General features: G+C 40.4%; 1 protein-coding gene across 1 annotated transcript; it reads left to right on the top strand.

Annotated features, from left to right (window-relative positions):
• The first annotated feature begins 4721 nt into the window (after positions 1-4721).
• On the top strand, positions 4722-16694 carry scn4bb (sodium channel, voltage-gated, type IV, beta b). Its single transcript, XM_074611102.1, has 6 exons — positions 4722-5122; positions 5412-5720; positions 10100-10263; positions 10352-10571; positions 12429-12558; positions 12774-16694. The coding sequence occupies exons 2-6, from the start codon at positions 5636-5638 to the stop codon at positions 12868-12870; spliced, it is 696 nt and encodes a 231-aa protein (XP_074467203.1). The 5' UTR covers positions 4722-5122; positions 5412-5635; the 3' UTR covers positions 12871-16694.
• Positions 16695-17047: the final 353 nt, after the last annotated feature.

Below are 17047 nucleotides of genomic sequence, written 5' to 3'. Positions count from 1 at the left end.
CTGTGATGTCACTCAACAATTTACTGGAAAATCTGAGTGCCTTTCCATTGCTGTGATTGGAGCATAAATCCATAAAAACAACAGGAGAGGCATGAAAGACACATCACCCCCTGGTGGTATGATAAACTCCCTTTTTTCATTGTTCAGTGGTATCTTACTATTTTTTTTTGTTTACTTTAAAGACAATCCATGCTTTTATATCCGTTCTCTTAAAAAAAAAAAAAAATGCAGTTAATAGAGACCAGTTGTTGAGTGAAGAGTCTAAACTGGGACATGTGGGAACCTTTCTGGATTACACAAACTTGTCATAATAAGCCACAAGCTTCTCCACACTGACTCTTCTTCTCAGTGTTGCCTACATAATACTTCTTATGGAATTAAAACCTGCCCTGTTGAATTAAGTTAACAGATACAGAGATCATTTTAAAACCACTTACAGACAATTAACTTGTTTTTTAAGGAAATGATCAGCAAGAGAAAGGAACAGTTGATAATGGGCAAAAAATAAAGCACTTTGGGTCATTTAAAAAGCTTTGCCAGCGGCAGTCCCCACTCCTTTCTTTAGTGTTCTGTATGTAACAACTACTGAATAACAAATGGGCCTGGGTTTAGTTGTGTGTGTGTGTGTGTGTGTGTGTGTGTGTGTGTGTGTGTGTGTGTGTGTGTGTGTGTGTGTGTGTGTGTACACACAGTGAAATGCACTGGAGGGAATTAGCCACTTATCTCTCACAAAAAGAAATACCTTTTGTTATCTAGTATTTAGTCTCATTTTGTCATTCCTGTAGTGGTGCAACATAACAGTATTGCTCAAGGAGGCTATCGTAGGCTACTTAAGTACAATTTTGAGGTACTTGTATCAAACTTTAGTATTTATGATACTTTATACTTCTTAATCCAATCCATTTATCTGACATCAGTAGTTAGCCTACTAGTTTAAGATTTTACCTTTTTAAAAAATAATAATAAAACATAATACATATTATGAATAAGTATTTTATAAGCTTGATAAACTAATAGAATAGAATTGTTACACATTAAACCGGTGGTATCCAATGTTTTTGGCTTGTGACCCCTCACAGAATTGCAATGTGTAGCCTAGTTGGGGCCCCTTGTTACATTTCAGATGTTTATCAGTACCAAAGAACGTATATTGCCAAGAAGCGAAAGTCAATTGTTTGTTCTGTTCCAACCTCAGCGTCTAGAAGCAAAGCTACGCTTCTGCCATTTTGGACTGAAAGCGACTACCGGACGCCAGTAAAACGTCCGCCTAAAAAGTGCTGTACAAAAGTATAAAAAAATTATTTCTGTTCTATTATCATATACTACTGATATGGCCTGTGTTGAGCAATAAAATATTATAGCTGTAATAAGCGTTTTCAGTCCAAAATGGCGGCCGCGGCTGTTGTCAAAAAAACACCGGAGCTGGTCTCTTTGCTTTTATACTCTTTGTCAAAACTTAGCAGTTCCACCCATAAACATATATATGTCTATGGTTCCACCACAGAGTCATTTCCCCTCTAAAATATTTCATTTAAACCTGCAATAACTTGGTTTTTTTTGGCCAGGGGGCAGCAGAAATAAGTTAACACTGATATATCATCACCTTTTAAGTTGATATGTTGAAGATGTTAGCAAACAGTTGCTTATTTACACATCCAGCAGTTATACGGAACAACAACATATTCATGAATTTGGAGTGGTGGTTCTGGCCACCTGTAAGTCTAATATTTACTCTCTTTTACCTCTGTTTTTGGTCTCTATCAACTCCAGGGGGAAATATCTGGCTCTTCAGTAGCCCTAACTTGTTAATTTCCTTTTAGAGAAACCGGTGGTTATGCTAACAAGTTACCTCTGTGAGACCCCGAAGTATGCTGCTAAGGCTGTTTAGCTAGCTGCTAGCTAAATACTCCATGTTCACCAGCTCATCCCCAACATGGATGTATTAAGAGAACGGTCCCCAGCTGTAGGCTACACGGTGGGTTAGAGCTTGTTCGCTGAAAACAGCTGCCTGTAGCGAAAAACAACGCAGTGAGTAAAGTTTCGGTTTGTTAAAGTCATGTTGTGTGTGTAGCATACAGCTCGTACAGCCAAGGAGAGAATAGTGGGTTTGTGGTTCTGTTTCTGAGAAGTTGGGCGCAGACTGGAAACACGTCTATGATCACGAACATACCTGGTTAATATACTGGATGCTGCAGGATGACAGGTGGAAATGAAACCTTTGTATTTTCCCCATAAGACTTGCATTGAGAGGAGTGTATGGAGTGCCTAGGTCACATATGGGGCTAATGACCCCCCCAGATTTATCTTGTAACCCTTTGCCCCCAAGGTTGGCTACCACTGAACTAAAGGACTAACTGATCTAACTGTACAGTAGTTGCTGTAAAATGCTGTAAAATCACAGAGACCACAAGACTACTTTATTTTTTACAGTGTTGAGACTTAATGGTCGTTTTACCTCAGTAAAATATCTGAATACTTCTTCAAACACTGAGTTTATGTTTTCATTATGTGAGTACTTGCATTGCTTTAACTCACTAATCTACAGAGACGTGTGTCCTTGTCTCTTTCCTTTGGAGCAGTACACATTTTGCTGCAGTAAGAGCAAATGGCGCCTACGTGCTTTTAAAAGCTGAGGGTGCACCTACATGGCATCTATGAATAATAGTAATATGGGACACATAATAATTCATATCTGTGTAGTACATACCATGTGGTTAAGTGTGTGTGTGTGTGTGACTGTCCATGGGTACTCTCTGTGTGTAGTCACAGTTGCCCTGCACAGGTCTGCAGCAGCATCATGCCTTTCTGCAGCAAAATGCTGTTGTTTTTTTTCTCTTTGCAGTTCTGGAAGAGTTCCCACTGCTGCTGCATTGATACGCCAGTGGAGGGGCCTGGAGAGGAGAGCAGTGAGCCCGCAGACCAGCCACATGATCTCTCACTTTTAGAGCTCCACATCCGTCAAACAACCCCCCCTTCCTCCCTACCCCACACACACACACACTCCACCTACTGTCACCTCGCACCACACTTCATCTGCTTGTATATGCTCATTATGAACCATATTAGTGGTCACTGTTGGTGCATGTTGTAGTTCTCTGGCCCATTTTTTTTCAGGCCCTGCACGTTCTAATTGAAAACAATCTCATACTGTTTAATTAAACACAGGGTGGATTAAATTTGTTAACTCATCATACTGTGACACATATTTGATTTCAATTTGGATATCGCTGCAGTGTTTGTAAAGTTCAGTTGTGTCAGGGCCATCTTTTTCCCCTCACTATTCAGCTCTACTGAATCTTGCCTATTATATTAAATGCAAGAGTATAACAGCTGACATCTGAATTAGACACATTTCACAAAATTGACACAAGACACATGATAGTATCGTACAATTTGCACAAGCTATAAGAAAAAAGATGCATAGCGTCTGCAAATGTGCATAATAACCTGCTCCATGAATAATAGATCACAGTGTTAAGTGTTTGCAAAGTAAGTAAAGTACAGTATACGGCTGCATAACCTTGTAAATTTCAGTTACAGCCCTTCAAAGTTGTAAACTTTACCTTTTCTTCTCCTGTAAAAGAATGAGTTTTGTAAGCAGAGAAAAACAACCAGGAGGTTAAGTCCAAAATGGATGTGTACAGTAGCTGTCCTCTTGTCCTCTGCCTGTGTAACTGTACCTTGACTCAGATGACACGCTCTGTCACATGGTCTCAGATGCATCCAGTTAACACTCCCAATTCTCCCTTTTTTTTCAATATGAAGCTCTGATTAACCTCTTACCAGACCCTTTTTTTCTAATGAACTCATAACAATAAGCCATATAATTTCCATGCAGTCTCCTTCTATTTCCAGTAATGGATGGAGTTTGGCAGATAGACATATATAGTCTTAAGTGTATGAATGCAACGTTAGCCAGGTCTAAAATTGAATAATCAAATCTGGAAACCCTGAGCTAAGCACATCCACCGCCATGTCCTGCAGTGGATAGTGCAGCTGCATGCTGTTGGTCAGCCATTGGTGACTGATGTGTTTGTGCGTTTATGGGAAAGGAGGTGTCCCGTTGTGAAACATGACTGCACACGCCGCCTCATATCATAATGCATTTGCAGCTGCGTCGCACTGATCACAAGAGAGTAATGAATGCCTCATGATATACAAGATAGCTTGACCTTCTAGGCATTGAATGGGACATGTATGCACACATCACCGATGGCTGATTATCCTGAGCCAGGGGAATTTAAGTCCCTGCCTTTCAACAAAAGAGGAGAGGAGAGTCATAGAAAAATATTACTATCTGGGGAAGGATATAGAAAATAAAAGAAATGAAAGTCAGTTAAAAAATCTGCAATTTTAAATTGTGTAAGTAGAATAGAGGGTAACTAATGTACTGTTTCCCCTCCCCCTTGTGATTCTGTGATGCTGAGTTTTGATACCTGAAAAGTGACGTTATCAGTGAAAGAACATGTCTATTTATGAATGGAGAGTTCTGTTGTGGGACTGTCTGGCCCGGCCCCGGGGCTGCATTACACAACCTCCTCCTCAAACCTGCACTGCAGAACTTTTCTCTGATCTTCGCAAACACTCTGACAAAAGTGCCTGAGTCTGCATACACGCCCCGAGTCAGGAGATGGGGAGGAGGGGGAGGAGGCAGGGAGGGGAGGTGGAGTGAATGGGGGTGATGGAGGAGAGAAAGAGAACAAGAAGGATGTGGAAGCAGGTGAGGGAGGGGAGACAGAGAGATGAGGGGAGAGAGAGGTGGCATGCAGCCAACGGAGAGGACAGGGAAAAGTTGTGAGGTAGCCGGAGGGACGGGCAGGGAGAAGAGTCGGCGTCATTGGTGCTCTGCTGAGGGGGAATGAGAGCAGCAGCTTTTCCTCCTGTCCCGTCTGTCTCTCTCCGTTTCTGTCTGTCTTTCCGTTTGTCTCCCCCTCTCCCCTCTAATTGTGTATCATCCTGGCCGGTGCTGCAATGTGGCTGGCTCTGCAGTGAAAGTGCTGGCTGGCGGATTCTCCTTGAGTGAACCCTGACTGTGCGCAGTGTTTGCTGCTGTCCTGTCCACACTGACTCAGCTGTGCAGGCAGCCTGCCGGCCTCTGAGTGAACACCGGCTGCCGGAGCAGGTAAGCATGACAAAACCTGAACTGTGCATGTCATTATGTTTTTTACATTTAGGGAAAGAGATGCAGTATGTGTATGTAGACTCATGCATTGCATATCTGTATCTGAAGAATGTCCCTTTCTCTGTACTATCTGTGCTTTTACAGTGACTTAATGTCCTATCATATTATTTTAGTTGATTAACTTTTTCCTTCTTCCCTTCTCTCTCTGTATCTCTTCCCCCTCCTCCTCCTCCTCCTCCTCCTCCTCCTCCTCCTCCTCCTCCTCCTTTGCCCTCTGTCTAACCTACAGTCACTTCCACAGGAGTGCTGTGGGGGCTGGCGGGCAGGCTCCCTACCTCGGGGACTACTGTAGGTGCACGACTGGGACCAGCGTCGTCTGGAGTCCAGACATCCAAACAGCCGCTTCCAGATTCATTCCAGAGAGGCCAAGTTGTGCTAAAGGATATTCTACGAGCTATCTAGGGCCCTGCTGGATCCTGCAGCAGTATTTGTTTTGGAGCAGATCTGGCTGCCATGGAGGTCCAGTGGGTTGGGGTTGAACTCCCGAGGCCGGGCCCTCCACGCATAGCCACCGGCCTGATCTTCTCTATGCTGCTTGGTAATGTCTGGCCCTCACTTTACGTCACCTCTCTTTATATTCTCCATGATCATTATGCCACAGCTGATGTGCACGGTGCCTCCTCATCTCTCTTTTTTGAAAACTTTTTTTTCCTCACTCGTTATTTAATACCAAAAGCTTGTGGCAATATCAGTGTGGTTGTATGCAGAGCAATGACGATGCTGTGGCTTTTTCAAATTTGACATTGACCTTCATCAGCTTCCGACCTACGTAGGTGTTGGCTGCAATTGTGTTTAGGGCATTTGTCAGTACGCTAGGTTTTGCAGAAGGTTTTTGCTTTGACGGGACTAGTTTGCTCGTGATGAGTAGTCGTTTTTTTTTTCTGGAGGTTGCGTGTTTCATCTCATAAGCAAAATGTGCTGCTGGTTCTGAAGCCTGAAAACACAGAAAGGACAAGGACTATGAAGGTTATATTAAAATGGGCTTGTTCTAGAATAAAGTCTGTGGACGATAGTTATCCATATTGGTTTGGATTGGGATTGTATGTCCACAAAAAGAAATGTCAGCAGAATAGTGCCCCCTGGGATGGAAAAGCTGTGTCAGACTATAGGCACTCTAGACAAGAGGTCTAGAGTGCTACAGTGGAGGTGTATCTGCAGTAATAGTGCAGCAGAGTCATTCGGAGCAGTGTCCAGTAAAACATCAGTTTTATTTCTATTTGAGTCATGAACCCCTGAATCAAGAGTACTTTTGTAGTGACGGCACAGTAACAGCACAGTAGGCATTCAGATGTGACATTGCTGTCTCAAGTAAATTCAAACGCATATCTGAGACTGGATATAGAGTAGCGTAGATTAGCTTCCTTAACATCTTTGAAAAAAACAAGCATCCCATTAGAATCCAATGTCTAATAACCTTTTCTAATATTGTTCCGACATTCGTTACTTACAGTAAATAGTTCTTGGAATGTTCTCAGCCTACTTCTGGGTGTGGAGCATCAGTACAGCCATGGTGCAGCAAGCATTAAAAAGATAGACCCCCACGAGACCGTGGTCTGTGACATTGTATATAGGAGCTGTAGGCTCTAAAACTACCGTATGACATTCCTGGTCTAGTAAAATTTATCACATTGATAATCCTCAAGAAATTTAAAATATCTATCTCCCATTTACACACATAAATTGACTTGTCAGTGGAATTGGTTTGCCATTGTAATGTAACTTTCAGAACAAGAATGGCTTTTTTATTGCTCACAGGTGTTGTCTTTATTTAGAATGAACAACAAGCATTTGGCCACCTATAACAAAAAACTGCAAGGTAGACTTAATTAGCAGATGCAGGTGGACAAGTGGCAGTTGCATCTAAGCACCATTATGATATTGTGAAATGTGGATAAACATTCTTCATTGTATAATGCACTATGAGGTGGTCAAGAAGGTACCTCATTGTACATTACACTTGTTAAGCAGAAGAGACAGTGCTGTGGTGATCTTTGCAGTTTGGCTTCCAACGTAGGCTATTCATGTTGAATGAGACAACATGAGACATCTAATGTTATTTTTCGGCATTCTAACCATTCAAAACCAGAATATGTTTCCTTTTACACATTTGATCTCTAATGAATTAGATCAATTATTGTCCCCTGCTAAACCTAAATGGTCAACCATTGGATTCCATAATAGCTGGTGGTGGTTTATTGTAGAGCTAGACTGATATATGAGCCAATATTAGCTTATTGCAGATATATCTGTATTGGTGTAAATGTAGTGCAGAAATGCTAAAGTAGGTCATTTAGAAGCAGTTTTACATAGTTTATCCACCAGAGAGCACTGACAAGATTTTTCAACTGTAAAACGACCTGTTCAGTATGTCTATTGATCACAATCAGAAAAAGGGATTCGCTTCAACATTGTCTGTCTACTACAATTATCAGCTGATGTATCGTTATCTGATTTTTTTTAAGCTCCCAAATATCTAGTTTAGTATCGGCCTCTAAAATCCAGTTTTGGTCGGTCTATAGTTATTGTTTTTTTTGTTATTTGGATATACTACATATTTTTCTAAATGATCTGGAGAGCATACTGTATGTATGCATAAAAAAAGTATTGTTCTAAAGTTGACATATATAGGCTAGAAACTGGAGCATCACTGTTCTACTTCTATCTCAAGCACCAAAACTTTACCTTGAAAAAGAAAACTTTAATTAAAAAAAACTCAATAAGAAATTCAAAAAAGAGACAATGGGCAGAAGACTTCTGATTTAAGGGGGAGTAACATTTGAATGTTGTCAGAGACAAAATACAAGGAGATCAAAGTTCTTGAAAGAAGAACAGACATTTAATCATTCACTTGTTTTGTTCTTGATGTCTTGTCAGCAGCTTCAGTGGTAGAAACAGGATACTGCTAAGGAAAAAGGACACAGAGATAGACACAACATGGAAAGAATGAAAATGGAATATTACAAAAAATATTGGAAAAGGTTGATAAAAAAAAGTGACATGTGCAGGAGGAAAGAGACGGGAGGGGTGATGCTGTTGCTCTCTCGTCACTGATTCTATTACTGTTTTTGCAAGCTCACTGTGCTGCATTGGACCAGCCGAGGAAAAAGATTGGACAGAGTGAGTTTTGCCAGATAGTGAAGGGTGAGATGAGAATGAATCAATAACATTCCCACAAACAGTGCGCCAAAGCTTCGCCTCGGGAAGCCGTATCTACTTCTCTTAGCAATGTTATTCCTATTTGCTGCAGTGGTGTCAGACGTTGACCTTGACCGCGTTATGAGTGAAGCGTAACACAGTGTGCACGAAACAGAGGGCAGAACTGTGGGATTGTTAGAAACAGTGAAGAAAATACAGCTGCTGCCGAAACCATTCATCTTATCCAGGTGTTGTGTTTTCTCTCTATGACCTCTGCATATGTGTACTAGTTCTGCACAGCACCTTGTGGGCATGTAGTTTACACCTCACACACTAGATGGAAGCATTAAGCACACAGAACTTTAATAGTGTAAAAGAGGGAGAAAACAGATTTGCTACCTGTGACCTTGACACATAAATGGGAAGGTGGAATACCAGCTCTAGTCTATAACTAGTAGGGGAAAAGGAAAAGACACAGCAGTTTCCCAGCCCCATCTGCTTTGTTTGGAGGATGTAATCACTGGGACTTCCTGATGCTGTCTGACTGTGGTCCCCGGTGTACAGTTACAGTTCTTACAAGGGGCACAGCAGATTGCATCCTCTTTTATTTACAGTAATGTCACAGCAAGGACTTTGTGGTGTCATGTTAATGAAAGTTTCAAGTGCCAATAATAGACATGTATGTAATGTTATAATGTGTTCTTAAAATCATGAACATTTACAGTAACTTGAATGGTCGATGGGATAAATAATCTATGATGTATGCCCATTATGTTGTACTTGCACAGTATTGGTGAGTAGGTTTATTTAAAATAAAATCAAAATGGTCTAAAAGACATGAATAATCAGGTGATTTCATGAGATTAATCATGCATAAGAGACATTTTAACTCTTGTAGTCCAGTGTTTTGGTGTGTATTAGCCAGATTTACTATCACTGTCCATGAACCTACTGTCATTGTTCACATGTAACTGGATGAGCAGACAAGCGGACTTGTTTTGTGATGTGACCACAAAACGAGTCCAAGGAGCTCAGCAACAAAGTGCAAAGTCTGAAGCTTTTAGTTTGTTTTAAGTGCAGGACAGATATTGTGGAGGGCATTGTGAATGGCTTATGTAGAATATAGTAGTTAATCATTCTTCTACCAGCACAAAAATGAAAGGTTATGGTTACAGTATAGGCACTTTTCAGGGCAGCCATTTGACATGTCATTGCAGGGTAAACACAGGTTTAATTAAAGGGACTGTTTGTAAGAATCAGGAATTGCTAGGGGAAACAGCTAGACTAGTTCTGTCCGTAGGTAACAAAATCAAGACTATTTCTTGACCCAGTAACTTCCCAAAGTATTTGCTGTTTTCTTACAATGACGACAAGACTTAAGGAAGTCACTGCTCCCAGCCGAGAAATAGTCCGATAAAGTGCGATAAACTGAAACTTGTTGTTTTTACACTTTGTTTTTCTTTTTTTTGTTCATATTATTCAAATGAGATAGAATGTGTTAATTAGTGAGCTTTAGAGATGCTCTTACGTGAACTTTATTACCTTCGGACTGAACCAGGCGAGCTGTTTCCAGTCTTTATGCTAAGCTGAGCTAATGTGCTGCTGACTGTAGACGTATATTTAACAAACAGATATGAGAGGGGTATCGATTTTCTCATCTAACTCTCAGCAAGAAAGGAAATAAGCATATCTCACAAAATGTTGAATTATTGCTTGCACTGTAAAGTTGATTCATACCCTGTGTATTATCTTTTTGTGTTTTCTATTCCCCCTCCTCCTCAGGCGTGTGGTCTGTTCAGGCCCTCGAGATGTTTGTGGGGAAGATTCCCTTCCTGCAGGCAGTGAATGGCAGCACCGTCATGTTGCCGTGCACCTACGCCAGCTGTATCGGCATCGAGGACCTCTACTTCAACTGGCAATTCAATGACAACGGCACCATGCAGAAGGTGAGACCCCTCTTGTTTGAGAGAAAGATTCATGATCAGGTAACTTGTTTGGTAGTTTTGGATGCCTGACAGCTCTTTGTCCTGTCAGGTGTGTGATTCAACGATAGCGGATGAGGGGGTGGTGCCACATGTGAGTATATATCGAGAACGGGTGGAGTTTATAGGGGGGAACATCAAAAACAACGTCTCCATCAGGCTGTGGAACATCACCTTCGAGGACGGAGGCCAGTGGACGTGTTTTGGACGCAACCCCAAAGAGAAGGGCAGGAACCACAGTGCCATCTTCCACCTCATCGTGGTGGACGAGTGTGAGTGGTCAAGATCTATGCTGGTAATGTGTACTGATAAATGTGAGGGAGGGGTCATGGGGTCTCCAGTAGAAATGGTGTTCTTATTAGTTGTTTAGTTATACAGACCACTGGTTCCCAACCTGGGGGTCCCAACAACCACTAGGGGGCGCCAAAGCTTCAAAGCTTCAGGGGGGGGTCGCGAGGCCTTCTTGATTTTAAGGGGTGTAAGACGGCTTTTTTGAAATTATACAGTTGGGCTGTATCTCAGAATGAGATAAGTAAGAAAAGTTTGTATTATTATTTAAGATATAAACAGGATAAGGACACAGTGAAGACCTGAAAACAAGCTATATTCACAGAGCATTCCCTCTTTGAATATAGCTTAGCATATAGCTAGAGAGAACAATGAACAATGGCCAAGCGTCAGGGAGAAGAAAATGAAACAAAATTTGTCAAAAAAGAAGTCTACAGAAGAAGTTGTTTAAAAAATACACAATACAGAGAATGGTATTATAAGTCCCTAAAAATAACAGGAAAACTCATCTCTGATGCAATATTCACATGAAATAATCTGCTCAAAATTCATCCAAATCGCTCATTTTACACAAACCTCCTGCAGTTATTGTGTTCACTATTTGGCTTAATTGTACAGTTTATCAGTTGTACTGTTATTATTATGCATTAAATATAATATGAAATATCCATAAAATATGTCACTTAGTCGGGGGTTGTCAGTTAACTCAATGATGGAAAAAGGTATTCTAAGGAAAAAGGTTGGGAACCACTGATAGAGGCAATGCAGTAGACATAGTTTTTAAAAACCTGCCCAAATGATCTTAAACCAGCCCATCATTCATCTACCTGTGCAAAAGAAAAATAAATCTGCCCCTTTCAGCAACAAAAATTAGCCCAATTATGTGGATAACTGTCCAATCTGACAGCACATCCCTATAGATATTCCTAGTTTAACTGACAAACTGTATATTGGCCAATCACAAATGTGGGACAACTCATTGGGGCTTGCTTTATGGCCCCATAACATGCATACTGAAGTGAAAATAAAATAGAACATGCATTAATTTGTATGTTGATGATAAGATAAACCAGGCCAAATATTACAAGAACAGTACTGCTGAGGAAAAATAAAAAAAAATAATAATAATAATCCGCAGAAGGGAAATAAATCCTGAGGTGACAGTAAAAGAGAGAATACAGAATGTGGGATTAATTTATGACAGATTCAGCTCATTCTCTTTGTGCATTTATTCAGTTAATTATGTTCTAATATGTCAGGTTTGCTCCTCCACACACACAAATACACACAATCCAGGAGAGTTGATAATCCTTCTTTCCAACTAAACTATAAGCATTCTCTAGTTTTTAAGTATAATGTAGTTATAGTCATGCTGTTTGTCACTTTAAACGGTCTTCGGTGCTGTTTTGATAAGAAATTATTTAGAAAAATAAACCTATAAAAATAAACCAACAAATTAGTCTCTCCTCAAAATTGGAACAACATCACAATGTGTTTAAAGTAGATAGCTGTAGGGTGTAAAGACAATTCACCAAATATTATATAAAATGGTTCTAGGAAAGCATACAAGGACCAAAGGTCACAAAAGATGACCTCCCCGTCATTCTGTGTATATTTTAAATCTATGTTTTGGTGTGTCAGGCGTAGGAGATGGCTGCAGCTGAGACCACACTACAGCTTTAATCTCTCGTAGAGGCAACGACTTTTCTCAAATTAGAAGGCTTTGTAACAGCACAAAAGTTGTGGAAAATGTAAATTTTCTGGAACCTCTCTTTAAACTGTTTCTGTGTAGGTTTTCTTTTACCATCGTCATTCCTCTAGTGTTTTGTTAATGTCTGCAGTGAGGGTGGTGGACAACACACTGACCATCATAATAGCCTCAGCTGTGGGCGGAGGCATCGCAGCATTGATGGGCTTCATGCTGCTCAAGAACTTCACTCTCTTTGTTCTTGCCAAGATGGAGGAGAAAAAGTGAGTTTTCACAACCACCTGGATATTTACCGGCAATGCAACCATTTCATACTGTTTCATCAGAGCACATTGTTGGCAGCATGTTTGCATAGCTCAGATACTGTACATGCTGAATTTTAAATGGAGTGAGCTAGAGATGTTTATTTAAGCTGCCGTGCATGTACTGCACAGTTCTAACTTTGTCTTCTTCATTTTTTCCTCTCACGCCACTGCAGAAAAGAGTGCCTTGTATCTTCATCAGGGATCGACAACACAGAAAATGGCCTCTCAGGATCCAAAGCTGATTCAAAACCAACACCAAAAAAGAAATGAGGAAAGTGCATGTATATAAAACTATATCAGTACTCATATTTATGTACCTTCCTTGCATATATTTGTATATGCACATTGTGTTTGCACACAAGCAAATTCATTATGTTCAAGTTGGGATCCTTAAAACTGCCTGGCTGTGGCCTTCAAAGGGGAATATATACATGTCCACATAATGTTACGGCATGTGCACGGAACAGTAACTGTGCAGATGATATACAACTAAAGAGTGCAAATCCGTGCACACATAATTATTTAAAATGTGCTCATAATTTAATAATTTACATCTAAAGGATAATTGTTCCTACCAGAGACACTTGATTTATTTAGGATTAATGTCTTAATCTTATATTAACATCCCACCTCCCACCTGGTCTACCATATATCTACCTCCATGGGTCAACACATTACCAGAAAAAACACATTAAAGGTGTTATCTTTGTTTTTGGGTGTGGACAATAACTGGTAACCTAACCCGCCAGATGGTTTATTACACAAAACCATCTGAGAAGCTGTTGGAAAAGGGCAGTCACTTTCAAAAAATACTTGGCAGGTGATTAGATGAACAATCTGTCAATCAAACTCGGCCTGTCGGACTCGAGAGAAGAGCCAAAACATCTTTTCCATCGAAAAAGCCTTCAGTGTCGTTCTTCGCTCTTCTTTCCATGAAGCAATACTCTCCAGTTCTGATATAACTGATGCAATTGCAGCATCTAAGCTAACCTCTTTAGGAGCCGCAATCATGTTTAGAATGAACAGTCACCTCTCTGTGTCACCACACACACACCTAAGCCACGCCTGTAGCTGCTAGTAGCTTCTCACAGGACGCTGATTGGTCTTTGCTCTGGCTTGCCAGTTCTCTTTATACATCCGTGACACAGACGCATTACTTGAAGCCTAACAAGATGGATTTTCGTGTGAGAGGTGATCCTGTGATTCTGCGATTCTCGCTTGATCTGGTGACATCGCAAGAATCCAGCAACCGTGCAAGGTTAAATAACCGGGTCTGATTAAACAGTTAAACATTTGACAAGTAAAGCTAGTGCGCACTTGTTCCTTTATGAAATGGGGCCTGATGAACATCAAGTCCAAAAAGTCTCTATGGAAAACATTGTTCCCAAGTTGTCTCTGGTTACACTGTGGGACAGTTCATTATAGACAGTACATGAAAGCACACTGATCTGTAATGTTTCAGCAGGCTCTGTATATTATAAACATATGCAATTTAGATGAGATTTGTTGATCTATTGGTGGATATTTGGTCATTCTAATGATTCCCACACATCTGATACATCCACATCAAGCAACAACTGAAGGTTAACCTGTCCTTCAACATTGTTTTCTGTGGCTTTGTGTTTGTACTTTGACCATTAGATGTTACTTTAAATACATCATGGAGCCCCCAAAAAGGTACAGTAATGCATTTAAAGAAAGACCATTTAAAATGCTGCTTATTTTGCTGCTAATGGTTGTGTGTTTACAGGTATTATGCAGTGAAAGACTGCTTGTTGATACACAGTAAACCAAGTGTCTCTGGTAGATTTTCTTTATTATTCACAAAAAAAAAGCAGTTGTGTATCATTTTGCACAGTTGTGCTCTGTTTAAATTGCTTGGTAGCCATGATTTATCAATAATTATCTGTCGCCACAGCCAGAGTACATAAAATATGTAAACTTTGACTGTTTTTTATTTGAAGTCAAAACAAAAACACTTTTATTTAAGTGCTTGTGACAGGAAATAATGCAATGTAGTTACAGCTGGGCTGAATCCTAACACCAAATTCACGGTAGCCCTTCGATAACACGGGTCAACTAAATCAAAATCAAATGATCTATCTCGCGGATATACTTAGCAATTTGTGGCTGCTTTCCACAAAACACCTGGAGTATGTTATCTAATTTATTCAAACAACTGTCGTAAAAAGGTGCTCTAAGTAGCGCTAACACAAATAGAACTGACGTAGGATTCAGCCCAGCTCTTCATCCTGTACCTTCCTCTCTTTGCTTGATATAAAACACAGGTGCCTGTTAGTGCTTCTATGCTCCTCTGCCAGCGAGGACGACTACATATTGCAAAGCAGTTTATAAAGCTCAGCAAACAGTAATAATAAAACAAGCTTTTGAACTGACATGATAGACAATCCCCTGCCCACCCCCTAGAAAATGAATGACCCTCTGATGATGCTGCTTTTAAGACAAATAACCAATGCATTTTAAGCAAAGCATGTGCAACATGGGCCAGATTTTAGACACAATGCTTGAAAACAGTAATACATATTTTTGGGGAAAAAAGACATGCTCCAATGTACTAACACTGGTAGAGTCAGCGCTGAGGTAAATCCCATTTATTACCATGCTAATTTCATTGTGCTAACCCTCGCTAAGTCTAAGCACTATTCGGTGATGTGGCCATGGATACTGTATGCCTGGATCGGACTCAACATATTTGCTTGTGCCTCTTTGTGCAAAAGGCTTGTTTTTGCCAAACACTTTTCATTCACTCTTTGCAATAAATAATCTTTACCTGCTGCTCTGCAGTGAAAAAGATCAACCTGGTTTCCCTGCCCATGCATACAGTAAATGACCCATAAATTCATACTCTAAATGATCATGGGATCAGGTCTCAGATAGCAGGCTGTAGTAGGGGGGCTGTAGTTCAAGTATAAACTCTGTTCAAGCAGGAAATAAGACATGTGATGCTCTCAGTGTAGCCCACTGACTGACAAACAGGAAAGATTCATACTGAGCAGCATATTAGGAGATGAATGTATCTGCATTACACTCAAATAATAAATAACAATATACACACGTTGCACATTCAAGACACTGAATGTCTGGCTTTAAAAAGAAATACCTCTGGAGAGTGGGACAGATGCGTGGCTAAGCACTGGGTCAGGTTGGATATATAACGTACCTCCCCAGTTGCAGCAGGCGTCAGATGAGCGTACTGTACAGTAAAGTGTGAGTTTCTGGTGGTTTCTGAAGCTCACTGTTATGTTTATAATAATGTGCCTCCACATCAAAGTGACTACAGTCACTGGCTTGAAGCAATATTATAAAAAGGATGTGTTGCGCACTTTGAAAACATGTATATTTTCATGTATGTATAATGCAAATCAGTGTCGGTTTGTCACATTGATCATCCAAGTGAGTGAAGAAACCAAACAGCACACAGGAGGAAATATTCAGGGTGCTAAGATTCTTCAAGGTCCCATGAAATAATCTTGTTCCTGTTGAAAGCATTGGATCGCGAGGGATCAGTCTTAAAGGAGTAGTTTTGACGTTTTCGGAAGTATGCTTATTTGCTTTCTGGCCGAGAGTTCAATATCGATACCACTCACATGTCTGGTCGGTTAGCTTAGCTTTGCATAATGACTGGAAAGGGGGAAACAGTTATAGCATGGCTCTTTCCAAAGCTAACAAAATCTGTCAACCAACGCCTTTAAAGCTCACTAATGAGCATGTTATATCTCATTTCTTTAATCTGAAATGTAAAAATAACAAATTGTGTTTTTTTTTGGGAGCAGTGACTTCCTGGATTCTCTGCTGGTTGCCTGGCAACACTCCAGGAAATAAACAAACAACATATAACGTGTTAATTAGTGAGCTTTAGAGGTGGTGGTAGGCGGAATTTTTTAATTTTTGGACAGAGCTAGGCTAGCTGTTTCTCTCTGCTACTAGTCCCTTTTACTACCCTAAGCTAACCAACCAAAATGTCAAACTATTCCTTTAAGTATAAAGGCACCGTCACACGTGTGAATGTAGGCACGAATGCCTGCCGAGGCGATTTCCGAACTGTAAGTACACCAAAGTTATCTGCATTTCGAATGCAAAGATGCAAATTTGCCTCGCAACCGGAAGCAAATGTTTTTTCGCCCCTTTGCTTGTATAGAATGGAAGTGAACGGGAGGCGAATATTAATTGTGCGCATGTGTGACTGTGCCTTTAACTTGTGGTCTATTTGGGCGAAAATGATATTTGATAAGACTGACAGCCTGTGAAAAAAAAGATGTGATGACTTTGTCATCCCATTTCATGGGATCTTTGGGAAAGATATTGCAGGTATACAAGGTGTAAGAAATATTATGGGTAATATACATTTCTCATATGTGTGTTTACTGTATTCTTGTTTGACTTAAAAAAGAAAATCCACCCTGGTGCAGGACTATGAATTGAACAG

Source organism: Sebastes fasciatus, chromosome 16, assembly GCF_043250625.1.
Source record: "Sebastes fasciatus isolate fSebFas1 chromosome 16, fSebFas1.pri, whole genome shotgun sequence".
Classification (NCBI taxonomy): domain Eukaryota; kingdom Metazoa; phylum Chordata; class Actinopteri; order Perciformes; family Sebastidae; genus Sebastes; species Sebastes fasciatus.
Note: the sequence above shows the minus strand (reverse complement) of the source record. Positions and strands in the feature narration are given on the sequence as shown.

Coding starts and splice junctions, on each gene's coding strand:
- scn4bb (XM_074611102.1), top strand. CDS start 5,636: ATGGAGGTCCAGTGGGTTGGGGTTGAACTCCCGAGGCCGGGCCCTCCA. Junction 5,721..10,099: donor GATCTTCTCTATGCTGCTTG/GTAATGTCTGGC, acceptor CCTCCTCCTCAG/GCGTGTGGTCTGTTCAGGCC. Junction 10,572..12,428: donor CCTCATCGTGGTGGACGAGT/GTGAGTGGTCAA, acceptor TAATGTCTGCAG/TGAGGGTGGTGGACAACACA.